Source organism: Aedes aegypti, chromosome 2 (genome assembly GCF_002204515.2).
Source record: "Aedes aegypti strain LVP_AGWG chromosome 2, AaegL5.0 Primary Assembly, whole genome shotgun sequence".
Taxonomy (NCBI): domain Eukaryota; kingdom Metazoa; phylum Arthropoda; class Insecta; order Diptera; family Culicidae; genus Aedes; species Aedes aegypti.
Window position 1 is genome coordinate 443,791,392 of NC_035108.1, and position 21,756 is coordinate 443,813,147.

General features: G+C 36.9%; 1 protein-coding gene across 2 annotated transcripts in view; it reads right to left on the minus strand.

Annotated features, from left to right (window-relative positions):
- Window positions 1–21,756, minus strand: part of LOC5572370 (nitric oxide synthase) — a 445,274-nt gene that overhangs the window by 182,304 nt on the left and 241,214 nt on the right. For both annotated transcript variants that reach the window (XM_021847903.1, XM_021847904.1), the window contains one exon: window positions 9,144–9,280. In XM_021847903.1, coding sequence (XP_021703595.1) covers window positions 9,144–9,280 — 137 coding nt within the window. The remainder of the gene's footprint in view (window positions 1–9,143; window positions 9,281–21,756) is intronic.

The following is a 21,756-nucleotide window of genomic DNA, read 5'->3' on the forward strand; positions in this document are numbered from 1 at the left end:
CTTGTTTTTAATTATGAATCATGGTTTACGGCTAACCAGCCGAGTTGAAGTTTAACAACTACCGAAAAGCTAAACATTACATATAATTTGCAATTGGATTAGATGGACAAATTGATGTGAAGATTTGCGAAAAAGTTACACGTCTTCTCAGTGAGAATCGAACTCACGACTCCCCGATCTCTAGTTGGGGCGCGTTACCACTACGCCATGAGAGGACTCATGAACGCAGAAGTTAACCTGAATTCGATTTAAGCTCAATAATCGATCAACAGACTCATGTTCCGTAACCGGTCGTTTAAGAACGTCGCGACCCATAAGGCTTTCCATGAGGACTTTCCGCGATAGGACTGACAGCTAAAAGTGTGAATGCAATTGAAATGAAAGAGTAAACAAAACATACTAGTGTTATCGGAGCTTAACATTTTCCTTTGTAATCGAACAGTCACTCCGACCGCAAAACGTCAAAAGCACATGGTAAACAAAAAACCAGCTGATCGCAGCTGTCTCATGGATTGCCTTATTGGAAGCCCACACAATAAAAACCTCAGCCAGCGCAATTGCTGGCTAGTGTAGTGTGCTGTTCCTATACCTAAAAAAACAATGCGCTCTCGGGCTAGGCATTAGATATATATAGAAAGCGTTGTGTTTGGATGGGCATCTAATTCTTCCGAAAGAGGTGCACTTTGCGAAAAAGGACCACGTGATTATTGAGCTGAAATCGAATTCAGGTTAACTTCTGCGTTCATGAAAACAAAAAAAACAAGGAAATGAGACTACCCATATATAAAATGAAATCCATACAAAAAGTGTGATATAAAGGAAAATTGGGGAGGATGAATATGGCAAAACTTTGCGTGACGTGATTTATGGACGTACCCTGATAAAGAAAATGCAACATAAAGAATAAAAATTCCAGAGGCGAAAGATGCATGCCAGAACTAAATCATTTAGTGACTTCAATTCAATTTTCTGCTCTACCACGTAAGTAAGATACAGACATACATACATTTCCATACATGTACATGTACAATTATGCACACTTACACCCTTTATACCAAAATCAAAATAAAATCTTACGTTAAATATTTTGTTTATAAAAAAACCTACAGATGTTTCAGAATAGTATTCAAAAGGATTCTATAAAACTTGTCAGCTGATAATGGAAACATAACTATCAACATATTTTATCTGGGTCAAGTTATTAGTATACAATGTGGCTTGAATCTGACAGCGATCGAGATATATATTTGGCAATATCAAAATTTCGTTAGTGCTAATCAAAAGTTAGTCCTTCAGTCCAATGACAGTCAAATTTTGGACTCCTTTTAAATGCTTTACAGACGTGAATATTTGAAGCCAACATGATTCGTCTATAACGTTGAAGTTCTGCATCACTGATGCATATGGTCTTATCCACCGATAGAACCGAATCCACGTGGTGGTCCAAGATTTTTGACACTAGAGCGGGCCAGAATACCTGGGGACCATACGGAAGTGTGCCCGGTAAAATGTCCCAATTCTTGGAACGAGTGAGTTCAGCAAGGGAGGCTCTTTACTGCTACCTCAACGTGTCGCTGGTTAAAAGCAAACAACCACACAAAATTACGACCGTAAGCGTAATCAATTTTCTCCAGAACATTCATTTTGGGAATTTAGTAGAATTTTCTGATTAAATTAGCAACAACGCACTGCAGTATCGCGTAGTATATAACTGCTCGCAAACAATATCTTTCAAGCGCATGCATTGCCTGTAATTTTGCGAATAATATTTTTTACTTTTCCCCGTTAAGCCATAAAACTGGTTCTCGACTAAGGTTGGCGGCTATTCAATTTTCCTCTCATTTGATAGCCGCCCTTCACCCTTGGAGTTCAGTTGATGGATGGATAAGTCAATTTGTCGGTTTTTTTTCATTCTTCACTTCCTTCAAAAGATCATTTTCTTCATTCGAAGGCTAGAAAACATGTGATTTCATTTTTAAGCCTTCAATAAATGGTGTCAAGGTTCATCTAAAAATGTAAGGAGCATTGCATCCGAAATAAGCGATTGTTGCTCGACTCGATAGTAAGTATCCATTGTTTTGATCTAAGCAGACCAATTTCTTGTGGATTGTTTCCTTGATGTTTCGCACATAAAAGCAATTCCCAGCTAATATGTTTTTTTTTGCGAAAATATCTCCTTTAGTTGATTATCGTTTTTGAAGATACCAAATTTTTCATCACTGGACTTCAATATGCCGACTAGCGCACTAAGTTGGTTTTAGGCGAATAGCTTGGATTTAATCAGTGGACTGATATATAAATGAATAAAATGTGTGCCCAGTAGTGCCATTTAGGTGATTTACGAAGTAATAAGTTTGTAGGCAAATAGATCTCATTTAGTTCTTCAACTTTGTCAAAAATACTAACTTTGTATCCAATCACTGGATTAAGATATAAGCAAATAATATGTTTGTCTACTAGCGCCACCTTGGGAGAGTTTTCCAAACTACTATGTTTCTGGGCGAATCCCATTTAGTTGATCACTTTTGTCGAAGACACCAATTTCGAATCTCAACGCTGGACTGATATATAAAAATAAAATAAAATATTTGCCGACTAGCGCCATCTAGTGAATGTTTTCCTAACTAATAAGCTTCCGGGCGAATAGATCTCATTCAGTTGAACACATTTGTCACATTTGTCGAAGACACTAATGTTGTATCTCATTTTTGGATTGAGATATAAACAATTAAAATGTTCAATCACTAGCCATCTTTTGAGTGTATTCCGTACTAAAAAAGTTCTAGGCGAATAGGTCTCTTTGTTGAAAAGTTGATCAACTTTGTCGAGGACACCAATTTGGTATCTAATAACTGGACTGAGATACAAGCAAATAAAATCTCTGCTCACTAGCGTCATCTAGTGAGTGTTTTCCGAACTAGTAAGTTTTCGGATGACTAGATTTAATTCAGTTAAACACATTTGTCAAAGACACCAACGTTGTATATCATCACTGAACTGAGATATAAACAATCAACATGTTCGTCCATTAGCGCCATCTTTTGAGTGTTTTCCGAACTTATACAGTTTTAGGCGAATAGTTCATACTTAGTTGATCAACTTTATCGAAGACACCTATTTTGTACATCATAACTGGACTAAGATATAAGCAAATAAAGTTTTGGCTCACTAGCGCCATCTTAGAAGTGTTTTCCGAATTTATAAGGTTCTATGCGAATAGATATTATTTAGTTGTTCAACTTTGTCGAAGACACCATTTTTGTACCTCATAACTGGACTAAGATATAAGCAAATAAAGTTTCCATATGTTGCTTATATATGCAACATTTGTTGGCGTCAGTGCGCCACCTGGTGAGTTAATTCTGAATTAAAATAGTTACCAAGTGGAAGTCAACAGTCCTGTGATCAACTTTGCAGAAGACAGTTTTCTCCTAAATCTCTTTATTTTCAAGATATTTGCACTACAAGTACTGTCCTATTTATAGGACGCTGGGCGTTCGGGGCTTCTGTCCTATTTTTAGGACGCTGGGCGGATATGGGTTAATAATTAGTTTCTGAATCCCTGCAAAGATTACTAAACGGATTCTTCCAGGAGCCTGTCATGAATATTTTGAAGTAACACCTTGGAAATTTCTTCAGTAAACCAATCTGTTATTCTCAACATATTGATGGAAAGGGAATGGTGCTTGAATATGTTTCCAGACGTGCATTTTTCGGATTCTGCCAGAAATTACTCGAGGAGTTACAGTCCCTAGAAACAATTCACAATTATATAAATATTTAAAGTTTTTATTGAGATTCAAAGACAGAAATTTCTTAAAATATTTCCTCTTGGAGAATGCTAGTTCGTATATCATCATTGTGATAATTGGATTTGAAGCAATTTTAGAAGACATTTTTAATCATAAATAAGGAGTCAACGTGGCATATATTCTTCATAAACGTATGGTTATTGATTTGATTCGTAACTCTTCTCAACCATAAACTCTTCGTCAATTGTACCGACAAGAACTCCACCCTTCCAATACTATTGCTGTCTGAAAGAAGCAACGCCGATTAGACAAAACATAAACATAATTGATAAAGTATTCAGTACGCGGACTTTGATACTCGCGCAGACTTGAAGAGCTAATTACGTTGAGGTTAAACATAATAAAAAAACTCCTAAGAATATATACGAGGGTTCTTAGGAAAATCATGAAGTAATCTCCGCATGTACTTCTGATATAATTTCTGAAAGAATGCTTCAAGGAATCACAAGAAGAGCTTCTGGAAAAAAATACTGTTAGTATTTAAAAAGAGATTCTAAAGTCATCCCTCAATATATTTTTAAAATGAATTTTCGGTAGGATTTTTGTTATCTGGGAGATTTATCTGGACTACTGGAGTATGTTCTCGAAGAATCTCAGTAAGGATCCCAAACAAATTCTAAAAGTTGTTCTTAGAGGTATAGATGTACTAACTTTTGTATAAATCTTTGAATACATTTCAAATAAAATCTTCAGAAAAATCCTTCGGAAGGGATCCGATGAGGGATATATGGAATGATTCATGGTAGAATCTCAAAAGTATAACAAGCTTGATGGAATAATCAGTGTTTAAAAAAAGGTTTAAGAGAAGTAAATGCTCTGTAACCTCAATTTACAAACTAGATCGGGGGTTCGTAAATTAAATTGGTTCGTAAATTGAATCATTTCGTTAAACGAGATTTTTCCCTTAAGAATCTACTTGTAAAAAGTATAGAGCAAAAATTCGCTGATTGAAACATAAAATATCAATATTTGACAGAAATATTTTTTAGAAGCCATGGAGTAATGCAGTAATTTTCCGAAGTTGGTTAATTGTATTATACTCTTAAATAGTAGTTTTCCATAAAACTATGATAAATTATAAAATATTAATTACTTTTTCGCATATTTCGTTCAGCATAGGGATAAAACGATTGTACCGCGTTTGGCATAAAGTCGTTTGGCATAAAGCCGTTTGGCATCAAGTCGTTTGGCATCACGTCGTTTGGCATAATTATTGAGCTAGAATGAATATCGGCATTTTCCAAGCTTTTACCGAGATCAACACCACTGATCCCATTGCAAAATTTTTTCGTAGTTTCTCAATAAGCGTGGTGGTCGTTCAGAGATAATCCAAGCTATGAATGTCAAAAATTGTAGTGACATTAGAGAGCATTACTAAATAAAACTCGTGACGGGTCTGGTGGAAGATCTTTTCGGAATAATAATTTTCTCCCCATCCCAGAACAAAAAGTATCGTTGAGTTGTTGCGATATACATATTTGATAAAAGTAAATTGGCAAAGAAAGTTCGCAGTTATTAGTAAAGGGAACGCACATATTTTGCTTCAGATCAAGCTCTGTCCCAGTTTGTACGTAACACTTGATGAAAATTACTTGGTAGAAGAAGGAAAACTTTATTTGCAAAATATTAAAAGCTCTTATCCAAAGATCTATTATTGCAGCATAATGCAAAAATAGCCTATATACGAGAGCAGATTATTTCTCGTTTAAAATGTTTAAGGCTCTAACACTAAATATCTTCTCACAACATAACTCAAATGAACAACACATTTTTGAAAGAAAATAGATATGGCAAAACTTTTGAACGATTCAATTTAAATTTTAATTTTGAAAGTTTACATCAAAACCACTGTCTATTATCGAAAGGAGGGAAAATTTGTGATTGAAATTATATTTTTCCAGCATATCTTGAAAGGAGGTCTTGTGTTTGCAAAAAAATATGTTGAATATTTACAGCTTCTAAAATAATTAATATTCTAACAGCACATCTGACTAAATAATAAAATTTAAAACAGTATAAATATAAAAAACAACCTATTTTAAGAAGAAGGCAAAATTTATGATTAAATCAATAGAATGTTGGACGCCAAAAACTATTGCGGCATAATAAAATGATAAGACATCAAAAATTGCGTTCAGAATCATAGCCCTTGTCCTACTTTTCCCAGAATGTCGTTTCTCTGAATGTCGGTTCCCCGAATGCCAGTTCCAAGAATGACTCGTTTCTCCGAAAAGTGATGCAATGTAAATAGGTGTTTTAATAGTCTTTAGTGGCTGGAAGGTGAACGAGCAAGAACGATAAGCAATCAAAAGAAGCAGGTATTCTGTCATTCTTGGCTATACACATGTTGGCAAAACTATTGAGGACGGTAAGACTCGAAAGAATTGCCAATTAAATAAAGAAGGGTGCATATCAGATTGACAGTTCGTTCACCACCCCGAAATGTTTAAAGTTACGACAAGTATGAGTGCCGCAAACTTTTCGGGGAAGTGGACGTTTTGTTGAAGCGGGATATTCGGAGAACTGGTATTCGGGATACTGGCGTTCGGGATAACGGCATTCGGGGAACCGACTTTACGGGAAAAGTAGCACAACCCACCAAAGTAACTGCAGTAATTGATTTCTCTTTTCGCTGATAACTTTAACAGATCAATGTTATCAATTGCCGCCATTTTGTCAGTTGGGAACAACAAAATATAGAAATCTTAAAAGAACAGCCTATGTATAAAAGAAGGTGAAATTTGTTTCAATTTAAAATCAACAGTTTTAATGCCTATAATTTGGTTACATCATATTTAAAAAAATCCAATGATTGAAAGAAGGGTAAATTACTGCTAAATATATCAAAATCTTCAGTGCAAAAGAATATTCCAATAGCGAAACTCAAAAGAAGAATTAATATTTGAAAGAAGGGTAATTTCTGCATAAATTATAAAATATTATTGACAATAACTTTCCTAATATGCTTGAGTTTATTCAAGAGCATATGATTGTAGAATCAAGTGACATTTTGTATCAATTATTGTCAATTATTTACTCCACAACAAGCCTGATGTCATCAGAAAGATTGAATAGAAACGAAAATAGGAATCTCATCTTAAGAAATTCTTGGTTTCAGACTCATTATGCCAAACGACCATTATGACAAACGACCGTTATGCCAAACGACATTATGCCAAACGGCTTCATGCCAACCGGCTTTATGCCAAACGACTTAATGCCAAATGACCTACCACCGGATAAAACAGTAGTTTCTCGATTATATCACTGCTCAATTATATCGCACTTTATACATATAATGACGCATGATTTTAGCACTGTTTTCTTTCCGATTATATCACGCCACAATAATTATATGATTTTCATACATTTTACATTGAATGATAATCCTAAAACAATCAATTCTTCTCTATATGAAAAATTTCCAATGAGATTTTATTTCGATGCACTCGATTTCAGAAATGTTTTAGTCAGATTTAATTGAGAATTGTATGACAAGCAAATATTGTTTCATTATCAAGCTTCAGTGCATCACACACAAATTTTGTGAATCCGTGATATAATCGAGAAATTACTGCAGTACCCGTTCGATATTAGCACGGTTCGTTTTTGGCAACTTTTTGTTCGATTTTGGCCAAACGGAAATACATACATAAAAACAAGGATAATGGGTCAGTCACCAATCCTGTTGATCTCAATTTTTCTGGACCTATTTGAGGCTTACCATGTTCAAAAAAGGTAAATTTGATTCGTGGGCATTATTACGGTGATAAACGTTGTAATAAAAACAATCGTTAGATTTTGGACTGGTTCGATTCAGACAATATAAAAATCTTTAGCTATTGCCAAAATCGAACGGGCTCTGTATATGTACACCTCAGTTTCTTATATATGATATGGCTTAAACTTTTGCCTCGTTTCCTGATTTGAACTTTTGCCCCACTATGGACCAGATTCGCTTTCCAGATATTTATGCTAAAACTAATACACCTCAAAGCATCTTTACGATAGATCTAATTACGCCCTTACATACAAAATGGAAGAAGCTTTCATGTTTGTGTTGTTCCATGCTATAGAAATGTAATCGAAAATTACAATCAATACGTTTAAAATAACAAATAGCCATTATTTTACCCAATCTCAATCAATATCTGCATTGTTTATGTGACAGTTTTTTTGAACAACATTCGAATTTTTAAACTCACAACATTTGTATTAAATTTAACTATACATGTCAAAATTAAACTATTGCTCCACTCGGCCTGTTTTCCCAACTCTACTCTATCAGAAAAAATGTCTGAAAATATATTCTCAGTATGCAAATCTTTATGTCCAATGAATTATGAAAGATATTCTTGATAATATTTAAAAAAAAAATCGTTGAAATACTTGGAAGAGTGCAATATCTGAAGAAGGAGATAAAATGCATTGAAGAATTCGTGGAGAACAAATGGGAATGAAAGGGTAAAAACAAAATTCTTTTTGTATGTCTTAAAGTTCTAAATTTCGTGGAGAAATGCCTAAAAATAAAATCTTACAAAAGCACAAAACAATTGTTTAAAGAGTATGTAAAAAGTATTGAAAATTTCATCTCTGTGAGAAATTGTTAAATAATGTCATTTGCTTTCCCATAACAAAATCCTGGGTACGCCCATGCCCCTCTGGATGTGGGATATGGGGACAGGAAAATCTGACAAGGGATAAAGAGCAACGAGAAGTCAGATGACGAGCAAATCCGCCCGTGGGCAGGGGAAATGGGACGAATCTACTCTTGATTCCGGTTGGAAAGCTGCCTGTAGGTGCTTTCTGTCCTACAGTTACATACTTATTGTAGAAACGGCTTGAAACGATTATATGCGTATCGTAATGGTTGGTTTTGCTTGGGTTACAGTTAAGCAGTGAGCTTAATGAACTATTCACTCACTTCAAACACACGCAATTCCCTATCCAAAGAAAATAGCGAACCAATAATTATCACGTATCAATCTTAGGTATGATGCCTCGACATATTTTTTGATGAGAAAGTAAGTATACTTACTGAAGCCCTTTTTTCTAGGTATCATAACAGAATTAGCTTCTGATAAGCTATTCTTTTTAGTTTTGAGATCAGTTTATTTTTTAAGATCAAGTGTGATGAATTTTTGAAAATTTTACTATAAGTTCATCACCAGAATAATTCAGATTATTATTGCGCAGGACTATCGATGGAATTTTATGATATTGATTAATGAGGAGCAAACCACAGAATGCTGATATTTAATTTTAATACTATGATATGCTATTCGTTTGCCGTGTTCTGCTGCTCGGGTCAAGCTCAGGTACAGGACTCACCTTCTAATGGACGAATAGTACTGATCCAGGAACTCCTTGGCGTGCTGCAGTACGATATCCGGTTTTCTTGGTTCGGTTCCGACGATGTTCGGAAGCATCACGCTACCCATGCAGACCTCCCTGGAGCAATGCATCACCTGTTGGACACACGGGGGAAGGAGAACAGAGAAATGATTTAGTGCAGGTCCATTTTGGCGTCATGATGACAGTTGCACTCAACAACACGTGATTTGAAAAATGAACCGTCTTCGGGTGGGTGACACAGTCGTTCCGCTGCTGACGGTAGCAATATGTGGCGATTCTGTTTCTTTCTTTTGCGTTGGATATGTTGTTGCAAAAGGTACGAAAGGGAATAATTAGGTGTGAAGTGGCAGAAATCTTCACAAATATGTTTCCTCTCGAGTTTTCTTCAATTTTTTAGGATTTAATACCTGAATTTCTTTAGAAATTTTTCATTACACTATTACAAAGAAATGCATTTGCATAAGTTATAAAGTTTTGAAAATTACAATGTTGTTAATAAATTGAAAAACATTACCAAACCTTTTCAGTAGTTTTTCGACTAATTGCTTCATAAAACCCTCATAGATCTTTCAAAATCGTTTTTGGATTAAAATTTACCACTCAGTGTTTATATAAAGTTGTATGATCCTTCTTTTCAGACTGCTGAAGAAAATAATTACGCAGCAGAACAAAATTAACATTTTTGCTTGTCCAGATATCAGATTAAATTATCCAGTTAATTTGGGACTGCTGAATCTAATACCGCTCTCAGAAAAGTTTCGCCATAGCGCCAACTATACCCATAGTGGATTACACCGTTTGAAATAGTAAATTAGCATGAAACATTTCGTACTCAGTAGAACACAGTCATATGACAAAGTAATACCGTTTTGTCTCAAATTCCGATACCTAGGTTTTTGTATGACGATTTGGTTAAAATGTTTTGCTGAAATATGTCATCACATTATCAGGAAATGGCAGTCAATTGCAACACAGTTTTAACGTCTGCCAATTTATTTTATACATCGGAAAAAGTGATGATTCTCTAGTTCGAGGTCAGTCTTGGGTACCAATATAAGCCAACGCATCCATTAAACGAATATCTCAAGAACCTGGTGAGCTAGAAGGTTGGTGTCCTTAGCAAAGTTGTTCAAGGGCTATACTGCCCATAACTGCATATTTGTAACATTCGACAAAAGTAGGCATTGAGTAAATTGAATACCAAGTGTGTATTTCATGGCAGTATGGGAGGAAACAAAAATTTAAAAATTAGCAGGAACTCAAAAGTGATTATTTGAGGCTGATATTTTGTACAACTCATATCGCATACTAGGTGAATAGTTAGAAAATGATTGTGATAGAAATTCCATTACCATTACATAACGAGACTCATTTATAATCTCAATGTGACTGTTATGCGGTTATAATTACCAATGTGACCAAACAACTTGGTAGTTTTTTCGAATTTTCTAGAACAATCTCACAGATTTCAGTTAGTAGATCGAAAGTATTTATCATTTGATGACTCTCCATGGTAATAACTCCAATTTGTCAAAAATGTCGAATGTGACTGTTATACAGCTATGGGCAGTAAATGGCAAAAATAAACCTGATTGGAAATCCATCCGCTAGAAGGAATTAGTGAGATTTTTCGATATTCAGATGAGCTTGCAGGTTTGTGGACATCCATCCACTAGAAGGCACTAATAACAAATGTTTTATAAATCTCTCGTATCTCGAGATCATGATAAGCAAAGATTGGTGTCTTTGACACAGTTGTTCAGTAAATCAAGGGCTATCCGATAGTGACAAACCTGATTGGGAATTCATCCAATAGTTGGCAAATAGTATTGATATTTTGAATTTGAAGAATGAATAAATGTAGAAGCTTGTTGGTGTCTTTGGCAAAATTGTTCAAAATGATCGGGAATTCATCCACTTGGTGGTGCTAGCAGTATCTGCATATTTCAATATGCAGTCAACAACGCCGAACCTCAGTACGATCTGTCATCGTTGATTTCTTCTTGGTGTGAATGTTTGTTTGACAATACATGCACAAATCTGATAGAGCGTGCATTCAGTTTTCAATTACTTTTTCTACGCTGATTCTCATGCACCTACTGACATTCGGTGGCAGGAAGTTCAATTTCGCCTGTGAAAAAAAAATCATTTTCATCATAATACGCCACAAAACATCCGCATTTACAAATTGCACACTCAATTTTCGTTTCTCAGTTCGGTAATTTATTTTACGGTTCTCGACTGTAAAATGTAAAGTTTACCGACTTATCAGCTTATTTTGTTCAAGTTTACTGTTATTCAGTACACATTTTCAACTTTTACTGAATACAGTAATTGAAATTGCTGAGTGTATCGTAAATGTTTGAATTTACTGGAACTCATCAGTAAAAAGAAAAAGTCAGTAAAAATAATTACTGAATTATCGGTTCAGGATATGCTTTTACTGAACAGTCCGCAAAACGAAATAAAAACATTATCGAGCGCATGCATAGAAATGTCAAAAAAGATTCGGTGACTTTATCGCAAATTTCAACGGATTCCTGGTGTCGCTTCCTGAATGGAAATCGTTTTTGATTATTAATGCTGTGCTTGGCTTACTCATGGTAGGTACATTGTAAGATTATTAAGCTCCCGACTATCAGATATTACAGAAAATGAAAATCGTTTTGCGCTCGAACAAATGATTGGATTTCACTCAAATGATCAAATCGTTGCAGGAGCAGGAGCGAATCTTTCCGTTACCAATTGTTATGTTTCCTGTAATTCCTTCTCAAATTCCATCGCGATCCAACACATTCCTAGAAATAATCGAGTGAACGAATCTTTTTGAGATTCTGCGATCGTCAGTAATCCTGTTCTGCTACGCAAACCAAATTTTTGGTACCTTTTGTTGAATCCCACCATGAGGAGCTGGCATACGTATTTGTTGTTGCAAAGATCCGCCAAGAAAGTGCTTGGACGGAATTGATGGTTGATGAAATGCACAATTCAATAAATCTAAGAGGCAAAACGATTATTAGGCATACTGGGTTGCATTTAATAAGCCGAGAAACTCAGCAAATTATTGTAAACAAACCAATTTCACCGAAAAGGACAGCATTGTATGTGCAGCAAAAACTACTGACAAAATCAGCATTGTTTGACAGTGCATGAATCTATAGCTTTACGGAGTTTTCGGTAGCAATAATTTTTACTGAGTTAACTCTGCTGTTCAAAAACCCAGTAAAATTTTACCGATTTCGGTAATCAAATCTAAGTGTGTGCAAAACTGGAGGCATCACATTGCCGTTTTCTTGTACCAATAATATTAGAATCATTCATATTTTTTTATTAAATTCTCAATGAAATTGAATATTGAAATGACACCAACAGTGGGTGAAACTGAATGTATGCGCGTGCTGCACCCACTCTCTGTCTCTTCGCATTCGCTCTCATAGTCAGATTGGTACGTTCTAGCGGACTTTGTTTTGTTCGTTTTTACACTGATCGGGAAACTTCGACTGATTTTTTATGACACTGGGTGCTAGTAAAAAAAGTCTCTTCATTCTTATGTATCTCAACATCCTGATAAGCTAGCAGTTTAGTGTAACAAAAGTAAGATTCATGTTGCTTTTATTACAAATATTCGCATTATCACCAAAAGTTTTTTTTTTTGTAAGACCTGGAATGCCACTAAAATGGTTGAAATGAAGAACAAAATAGTTTTATGAATACGTCATCCCCATTTTCCCATTTCATTTCACCAGCCACTGTAACATAATTACCACACTTTTACCGTCGACACTATAACAAATATCTCCAATTATCACTCATCAACTTTCGTAATACCACAGACAAACAGACGTAATAGCTAGAGCAAATATCAATTTAAAACAAAGTCACCCGAACAATAACGCCCAATACTAAAACTACATACTATGTTTAGTCAACCGGCAACTAGGTGGCGGTAGCGCGCAAATGTCAAACTCGAACAAAATCTATACGACCACCAGGACCACCACGAGTGAGCCATCGGCCAACTACCAAATATTAGAATTGAGCTCTATATCGCTGTACGGTGAAAATAATTTGAGTGTTACGTCTGTTTGACTGTGGTAATACCCTGTAATACCCATCGTATATGTTCTTCTTCTTCTTCTTGGTATTACGTCCTCACTAGGACAGAGCCTGCTTCTCAGCGTAGTGTTCTTATGAGCACTTCCACAGTTGTTAACTGAGAGCTTTCTTTGCCAAAGTTGCCATTTTCGCATTCGTATCTCGTGTGGCAGGTATGATGATACTCTATGCCCAGGGAAGTCAAGGAAATTTCCATTACGAAAAGATCCTGGACCGACCGGGATTCGAACCCAGACACCTTCAGCATGGCTTTGCTTTGTAGCCGCGGACTCTACACACTCAATTTTCGTTTCTCAGTTCGGTAATTTATTTTACGGTTCTCGACTGTAAAATGTAAAGTTTACCGACTTATCAGCTTATTTTATTGAAGTTTACTGTTATTCAGTACACATTTTCAATTTTTACTGAATACAGTAATTGAAATTGCTGAGTGTATCGTAAATGTTTGAATTTACTGGAACTCATCAGTAAAAAGAAAAAGTCAGTAAAAATAATTACTGAATTATCGGTTCAGGATATGCTTTTACTGAACAGTCCGCAAAACGAAATAAAAACATTATCGAGCGCATGCATAGAAATGTCAAAAAAGATTCGGTGACTTTATCGCAAATTTCAACGGATTCCTGGTGTCGCTTCCTGAATGGAAATCGTTTTTGATTATTAATGCTGTGCTTGGCTTACTCATGGTACACAGTTCGAACGAAACGTGTAAATTTCTGAGACATATAATGCACATAATTGGAGCGTGGAATGTCATACATATTTACATGATATGTCACGTAAACTTCAATTATATGTCATGTAATCCAGCAGGATTCTATGTGATTACATGACATATAACACATTTTTACATGATTTTAGACTTAAATTTACATGATGTCATGTTTACATCGCATAAATGAAGTTTACATGACGTGTAATCTTCATTATTTTTAACTGTGTAGGTACATTGTAAGATTATTAAGCTCCCGACTATCAGATATTACAGAAAATGAAAATCGTTTTGCGCTCGAACAAATGATTGGATTTCACTCAAATGATCAAATCGTTGCAAATTAATTTCGTCGGTGGTGAAAAGCAGGAGCGAATCTTTCCGTTACCAATTGTTATGTTTCCTGTAATTCCTTCTCAAATTCCATCGCGATCCAACACATTCCTAGAAATAATCGAGTGAACGAATCTTTTTGAGATTCTGCGATCGTCAGTAATCCTGTTCTGCTACGTAAACCAAATTTTTGGTGCCTTTTGTTGAATCCCACCATGAGGAGCTGGCATACGTATTTGTTGTTGCAAAGATCCGCCAAGAAAGTGCTTGGACGGAATTTATGGTTGATGAAATGCACAATTCAATAAATCTAAGAGGCAAAACGATTATTAGGCATACTGGGTTGCATTTAATAAGCCAAGAAACTGTGTGTACACACTTAGATTTGATTACCGAAATCGGTAAAATTTTACTGGGTTTTTGAACAGCAGAGTTAACTCAGTAAAAATTATTGCTACCGAAAACTCCGTAAAGCTATAGATTCATGCACTGTCAAACAATGCTGATTTTGTCAGTAGTTTTTGCTGCACATACAATGCTGTCCTTTTCGGTGAAATTGGTTTGTTTACAATAATTTGCTGAGTTTCTCGGCTTATTAAATGCAACCCAGTATGCCTAATAATCGTTTTGCCTCTTAGATTTATTGAATTGTGCATTTCATCAACCATCAATTCCGTCCAAGCACTTTCTTGGCGGATCTTTGCAACAACAAATACGTATGCCAGCTCCTCATGGTGGGATTCAACAAAAGGTACCAAAAATTTGGTTTGCGTAGCAGAACAGGATTACTGACGATCGCAGAATCTCAAAAAGATTCGTTCACTCGATTATTTCTAGGAATGTGTTGGATCGCGATGGAATTTGAGAAGGAATTACAGGAAACATAACAATTGGTAACGGAAAGATTCGCTCCTGCTCCTGCAACGATTTGATCATTTGAGTGAAATCCAATCATTTGTTCGAGCGCAAAACGATTTTCATTTTCTGTAATATCTGATAGTCGGGAGCTTAATAATCTTACAATGTACCTACCATGAGTAAGCCAAGCACAGCATTAATAATCAAAAACGATTTCCATTCAGGAAGCGACACCAGGAATCCGTTGAAATTTGCGATAAAGTCACCGAATCTTTTTTGACATTTCTATGCATGCGCTCGATAATGTTTTTATTTCGTTTTGCGGACTGTTCAGTAAAAGCATATCCTGAACCGATAATTCAGTAATTATTTTTACTGACTTTTTCTTTTTACTGATGAGTTCCAGTAAATTCAAACATTTACGATACACTCAGCAATTTCAATTACTGTATTCAGTAAAAGTTGAAAATGTGTACTGAATAACAGTAAACTTGAACAAAATAAGCTGATAAGTCGGTAAACTTTACATTTTACAGTCGAGAACCGTAAAATAAATTACCGAACTGAGAAACGAAAATTGAGTGTGTAACCACTCGGCTAAGGAAGGCCCCAACGTATATGTATACTTTCCATTATATCAAATCCTTATCAGAGCTACATGTTTTTTATCAATAATTACGTAACACTACTTTCATAATAATTTATTTTTATTACTATTTACCATCTGTTATCATCTGGATTTGTTTTCTTCATTATGAGGTGAAGATCGCAGCAAGCCGCGCGCGCGGGTTTTGAATTTTGTGTCACGTTTACCTCGTTCCGCGCTTTTTTTTTCTTTTTTCTCAATTCGGCTGGTTTTTACCAGATTCGGCGGATTGTGCTATGACACGTGCAAATGCTCTGTGGAAATATATTTTTTAAAGTGTTTTTTTTTGCATTATAAAAAGAAAAAATCACACATTAGCTTCGAAACTAAACCACCATTACTGATTAGTACCAAGGATGCTTCAGCTCGTGTAAACGAAATGAAACATCAACAACCAGCACTGGTTTATAAGTAACTACTGAGCCCTGGCGGCATTTCGAGATCTCTCAGAAGAGAATTGAATAAGCACCATCGTGAATGAGAACCCTCGAAACTTCGTGAACACGAACACACTGATATAAATACGCGACCGCTCCATCCTTTGAGTCAGTCTTGTTTCAACCCGCCGCGAATATAACCAGATCCGATTGAGTGAATAGTGAAGTGGGAAGTATTCAAAAGTAAAAGTACAAGTGAACCGTGAACAGCAAATAAAATAAAGTAGAGTAGGGACTAGCGAATCAGTGGTGTTGATTCCCTTCATCCGAAAAATACAGTCCACCCGACCCGACCGGAGTTGGCCACGGTTAACGCGCCAACAGTTTCTTCTGTAAACCTTTCTGAGATGCTTCCGGATATCCCTTTGTGACTCTTTCGTATACTTCCAGAAATTCTTCCGGAAATCTCGTTGAGAAACTTGCAAAGATGTTAGGATTCTTCAGTAAATTCATCGAGAATCGTACCCAGGAATCCTCTTGGATTTCTTCAAAAGAAATACATCGATGATTTTTCCAAAAAATCATCGGTCCGGATTTATTTTTTGCTTTCAGATATCCGTTAGGGAATCTTCCAGAAAGCCCACTGCAGTGCTTAAAGAAATTCCTCATTTATTTTCCCGTATGTCTCTCTGAGATTTTTGCTGGGACTCTACTAAAATTGCTGTGGAATATTTACGATTTTTTTTTATTTACCGGAAACCGTTTTGGGATTCTGCCTTCTGAATTCTTCCGAAACCCGTTTTGGGCTTATTCCGACAATCTAACAACAATTCTTCCGGATATCAAGTGCACAACACTGGAGAATCTGACAACAGTTCGCGTTGAAAATCAATCAAATTGCTGGCTTTGCTGGTGGTGATCAATGGGATAAATTTTCAACGTGGAGCGCTGTTTGGTTCTCAAGACTTGTGCTCTTGAAAAAAATTCGAAGTGTGGCTTCGTTCTATAATCACCTTAAGTTAAATATGTTAATAAAACGATACTATTCAACAGATAAAATTATTATGTTAATGAACAAAACATCGGATTGTGTGTGATTTTTCCATAATGCATAATCAGCACCCTTCCAAAAACGTCTTTGATCATTCTCCATTAGCTAATGAGTTAATAAGAATTCTAAATCTTAGTTTTATAGTTAAAAATTATAAACAGGAACCTGTTGCAAAATAAGTGCATGTGCTTCTAAGACAAACTTTTACATCAACTGTCGGATAACATAATCGGATAGCAAAAAAAATGTTCATTTGCATTCGAGCGCTAGTTTTACGTGCGCGCGTTCTTTCTGCGAAGCTGACAAAACAGACTTTTGTGCCTTCCTTGTTTCGCTCTCCTTCACAACTAAAAAAAAAAACAACAGTCCTAATGTTTTAACAACAAATCACGAAAACAGATTGAAAATCGATACATAGCGGACTTTGGGGCAAGTGTGCCATAGGGGCAAGTGTGCCACCCCTGTTTTTTTTTTTTTTATAAAAACTACAATGTATATTTTCTTTTTCAGCTTAACAATATGTTCCCGTATAGTTCACAATGCAATGATCAAAATATGATGAAAGTTGCTTTATTTTTCACATATTTACATCGACTTATGCAAAGACAACCATATTTAAGTGGATTTATATAAGATTTCGTTGTTTCTAAATAGCATGGTAAAAGGTAAATTATTAATAGATTTTTCTAACGTGCTGTACATCGTGAAACTATTAAAATGTGTAAATTATTGTGGCATTTGAACGAAAAAAGTATTTAGTTTTACATACGAAATCCAGTTTGGTTGAAATCTATACTTTTTGGGGCAAGTGTGCCACCTATTTGGTAAACGAAAATTGTTGGAGTGAAATTTATAAAAGTTAACATTTTTTTTCATCAACAAAATCATAATAATAAACCAAAATGAAGCACCAGTAGTGGTTTCTGAAGTGTAATAGGGGAATAACTGACATTTTTGCCCCCAAGTGTTTTTTTTAATGTTCAAAAATAACTTGTTTTTTGGCTTATTAAGTACCTACCGTTTTACATATCTACATCAATATTTTACCATTATTTAGTGCTGATCTAGTATAATATTATACATATTTGCCGTAATATAAGGGTAATACATATATTGTATTGAATGGAGCCAAAATCAACCATTTTAGTTATTCGAATTGAGTATAGAGAGCTACGCATGTTTTGAACCTTGTTATAAAGCACCCCCTTATTACGGTAAACTTCAATTATTTTTTTAAATTATCGATTTGCGTCTGCTTTGTAAGTAATATTATTAGGAAATAAAGAAAATTAAATTACAAGTAGAATTACATGCGATGTTCATTCGGTGGCCGCCTTGCCCCATAGTGCCGAAAAATAGGTTATTGTGGATGATATTTGAGAAGCTCCAAAACTAATACTTTTTAAAGTTATTTTCTATTTAAATGGCACAGTGGTTATGAAAAGATGTAAAACTAACACCATGGTGAATTTTATAAGCTTTAGGCAAAGTTAGAGAACGATTTGCTTAAGGTGCCACACTTGCCCCAAATTCCGCTATGTCAAAAATGCGATAAAAACTGAGAAACAAGATGTTCGCAGTGAAGGAGTTGCAATTGCGTCAGATTAGTTAAAGTTATTGGAATATCTATTTACAAGGCATTGACATTGTAGAGTATACTTGTCAATGAGTCAATAAATTCATTTCCTATTTAGCGACTAATCGAGTATTTCGTCACTCATGTGTTTTACTGCATCACCATTCATGTGCTAAACATTCATTTTCAGCGCAATTCCTCAACAATTCAGCAGTTTATATTGTAGCAATAATTAAGTTTTCCCTACTGAGCATAAAAACTCACATAGTTTCATTCACAGCAGAAATCCGTCTCCGCATGAACAAGTTTTAGATGATACATATTCCCATTCCATATCACCTCTTCTCTTTGGCTAGAAATTTGAAAAAAAAACTTGCGCGCAACATAGAACACGAACATTTTTTTTAGCACAAAATTTAATCTATTTCATAAGACTACATCCCATTCACCCGAAAACATACGTGACAGATCGTGAGCTCCACTGACATGCTCCGGTAAACCATTAAGCAAAAAATCCACCAACATGGAATGCATCTAAAGTTCTAGTTCAGCTTGCTCTCATTCAGCACCGACTCGAAGGGAAGGGTGATTAGGCGAAAAATCGTCGTCTTCCCGTAGATGTTGTCGTCACATGGATGCTGGATGCATTTTCTGGGAAAACTTTGCGACACCTTTTCTTTGTCTGAATTAATCAAGTGCGACTAGAGGTGAGTGTGTATGACAGGTTGCTCCCAGGTGCAGCTGTTTCGGGATTATTCTTCCACGTAAGTTACGTTCATCTTTTGCGGTAGCTCCTGGGAGGAAAAAGCTCATTCACTGCGAGGTGATGACAAGTTTGCAAATGTTTCTTTTTGGTTGATAAATACGCAAGCTTTCGCTGTGGGAACATTATCGTCTTCCTGTGGATGTCTCTCACCAAAGTTATCAATGCTGGAATGGGTGGTTCCAGAATTCGCTGAGGAAAATGCGAAATGTTTGATTCCAAACACCGCAATAATTACGACCCGGTTCAACTTACATTCTGTTGCCATTGGCGTAGGAAGAGGGGGGGGCAGGGGGGCCTGGCTCCCTCCAGAATCATCCAGGCCCCCCCAGAATGTTTGATGGCAATAAAAATATAAATAAAAAAATTAAACATGAAGCAAAATCTTCTGAATTAATGTACACGACTCTTGTTACTAACAAAAAACAATGCTACAGTAGTAACGTAATTGTATTTTGTATAACTAATGTGGTGGTAAATGACTGGACAATGCGTACCATTGGTACTTCGCGTATCTGCAGGTATAAAATAGACCCCATTTGTGGTCCTTAGCCTCTTGTCCAGTAACTTCTATCCCTACCTCCCCGTGGTGCCGCCTGGGATACGAGTAACCGTAGGGAAGATCGGGTAACCAACCCTGGTGGGACCTTGGTCGTATGCTGACAGGGAAGGGGGGCTCCTCTCTTCTGAGGGTGTAGCTTATCAGAGCGTCTGTTCTCCATGTTAGGGGCGGCTCAAAACAGCGTCTGTTCTCCATGTTAGGAGCGGCTGATCATCGTCCTAGTGCCAGCGTGGGACTCTAAACAGTGCTGTGCACGTTGATCCTCCGGCGAGACAGGGGATTGGTGCAGGCCTTACAAGCCAGCCGTAAAAATCATCAGTACAGGAAGCATACAATGTAAATTCGGACCGGAACAATCGGCATAGACCCAGGCATCGAAAACGGACTAACGATTGGAAACTCGGATCATGGAACTGTAAATCTCTCAATTTCTTGGGAAGTACCCGCATTCTTTCCGAATTATTGAGAGTCCGCAAGTTCGACATCGTAGCGCTGCAGGAAGTTTGCTGGAAAGGGTCGACGGTACATACGTATAGGGATGGTTATACCATCTACCAGAGCTGCGGCAATAGACATGAGCTGGGCACAGCTTTTACCGTGATGGGCGAAATGCAGAGGCGCGTGATTGGGTGGTGGCCAATCGACAACAGAATGTGCAAGTTGAGGATCAAAGGCCGTTTCTTCAATATCAGCATAATCAACGTGCACAGCCCTCACCTAGCAAGTGACGATGACGATAAGGACGCTTTCTACGCGCAGCTGGAACGTGAATACGACGGCTGCCCAAGCCATGATGTCAAAATCGTTATCGGAGATCTCAACGCTCAGGTTGGCCAGGAGGAGGAATTTAGACCGATTATAGGGAACTTCAGCGCTCACCAGCTTACGAACGAAAACGGCCTTAGACTGATTGATTTCGCCGCCTCCAAAAACATGGCCATACGTATCGGTACACCTGGAGATCACCCCAACAAACTGAATCGTAAATCGACCACGTTTTGATTGATGGAAGACACTTCTCGGACATTTTCGACGTCAGAGCCTATCGCGGCGCAAACATCGATTCGGACCACTACCTAGTGACGGTTAAAGTGCGCCAACGACTCTCCGTTGTGAACAACATTCGGTACCGACGCCCGCCCCAGTACAATCTGGAGCGACTCAAGCAACCCGAAGTCGCAACTGAATACGCGCAAAGCCTTGAGGCAGCGTTGCCGGGAGAGGGAGAGCTCACCGAAGCCCCTCTTGAGGACTGCTGGAGTAGTCTCAAAGCAGCCATAAACAACGCAGCGGAAGGTGCCATTGGGTTCGTGGAAGCAAATCGACGGAACGGTTGGTTCGACGAGGAGTGTCAGACGGTTTTGGACGAGAAGAATGCAGCGCGGGCGATGATGCTGCAGCAAGGCACCCGTCAAAACGTGGAACGATACAAACAGAAGCGAAGACAGCAAACCCATCTATTCCGGGATAAAAAGCGCCGCCTGGAAGAGTTGGAGTGCGAAGAGATGGAGCAGCTGTATCGTTCTCAAGTAAGTTCTACAAGAAACTAAATGCATCCCGCAAAGGCTTTGTGCCGCGAGCCGAAATGTGCCGGG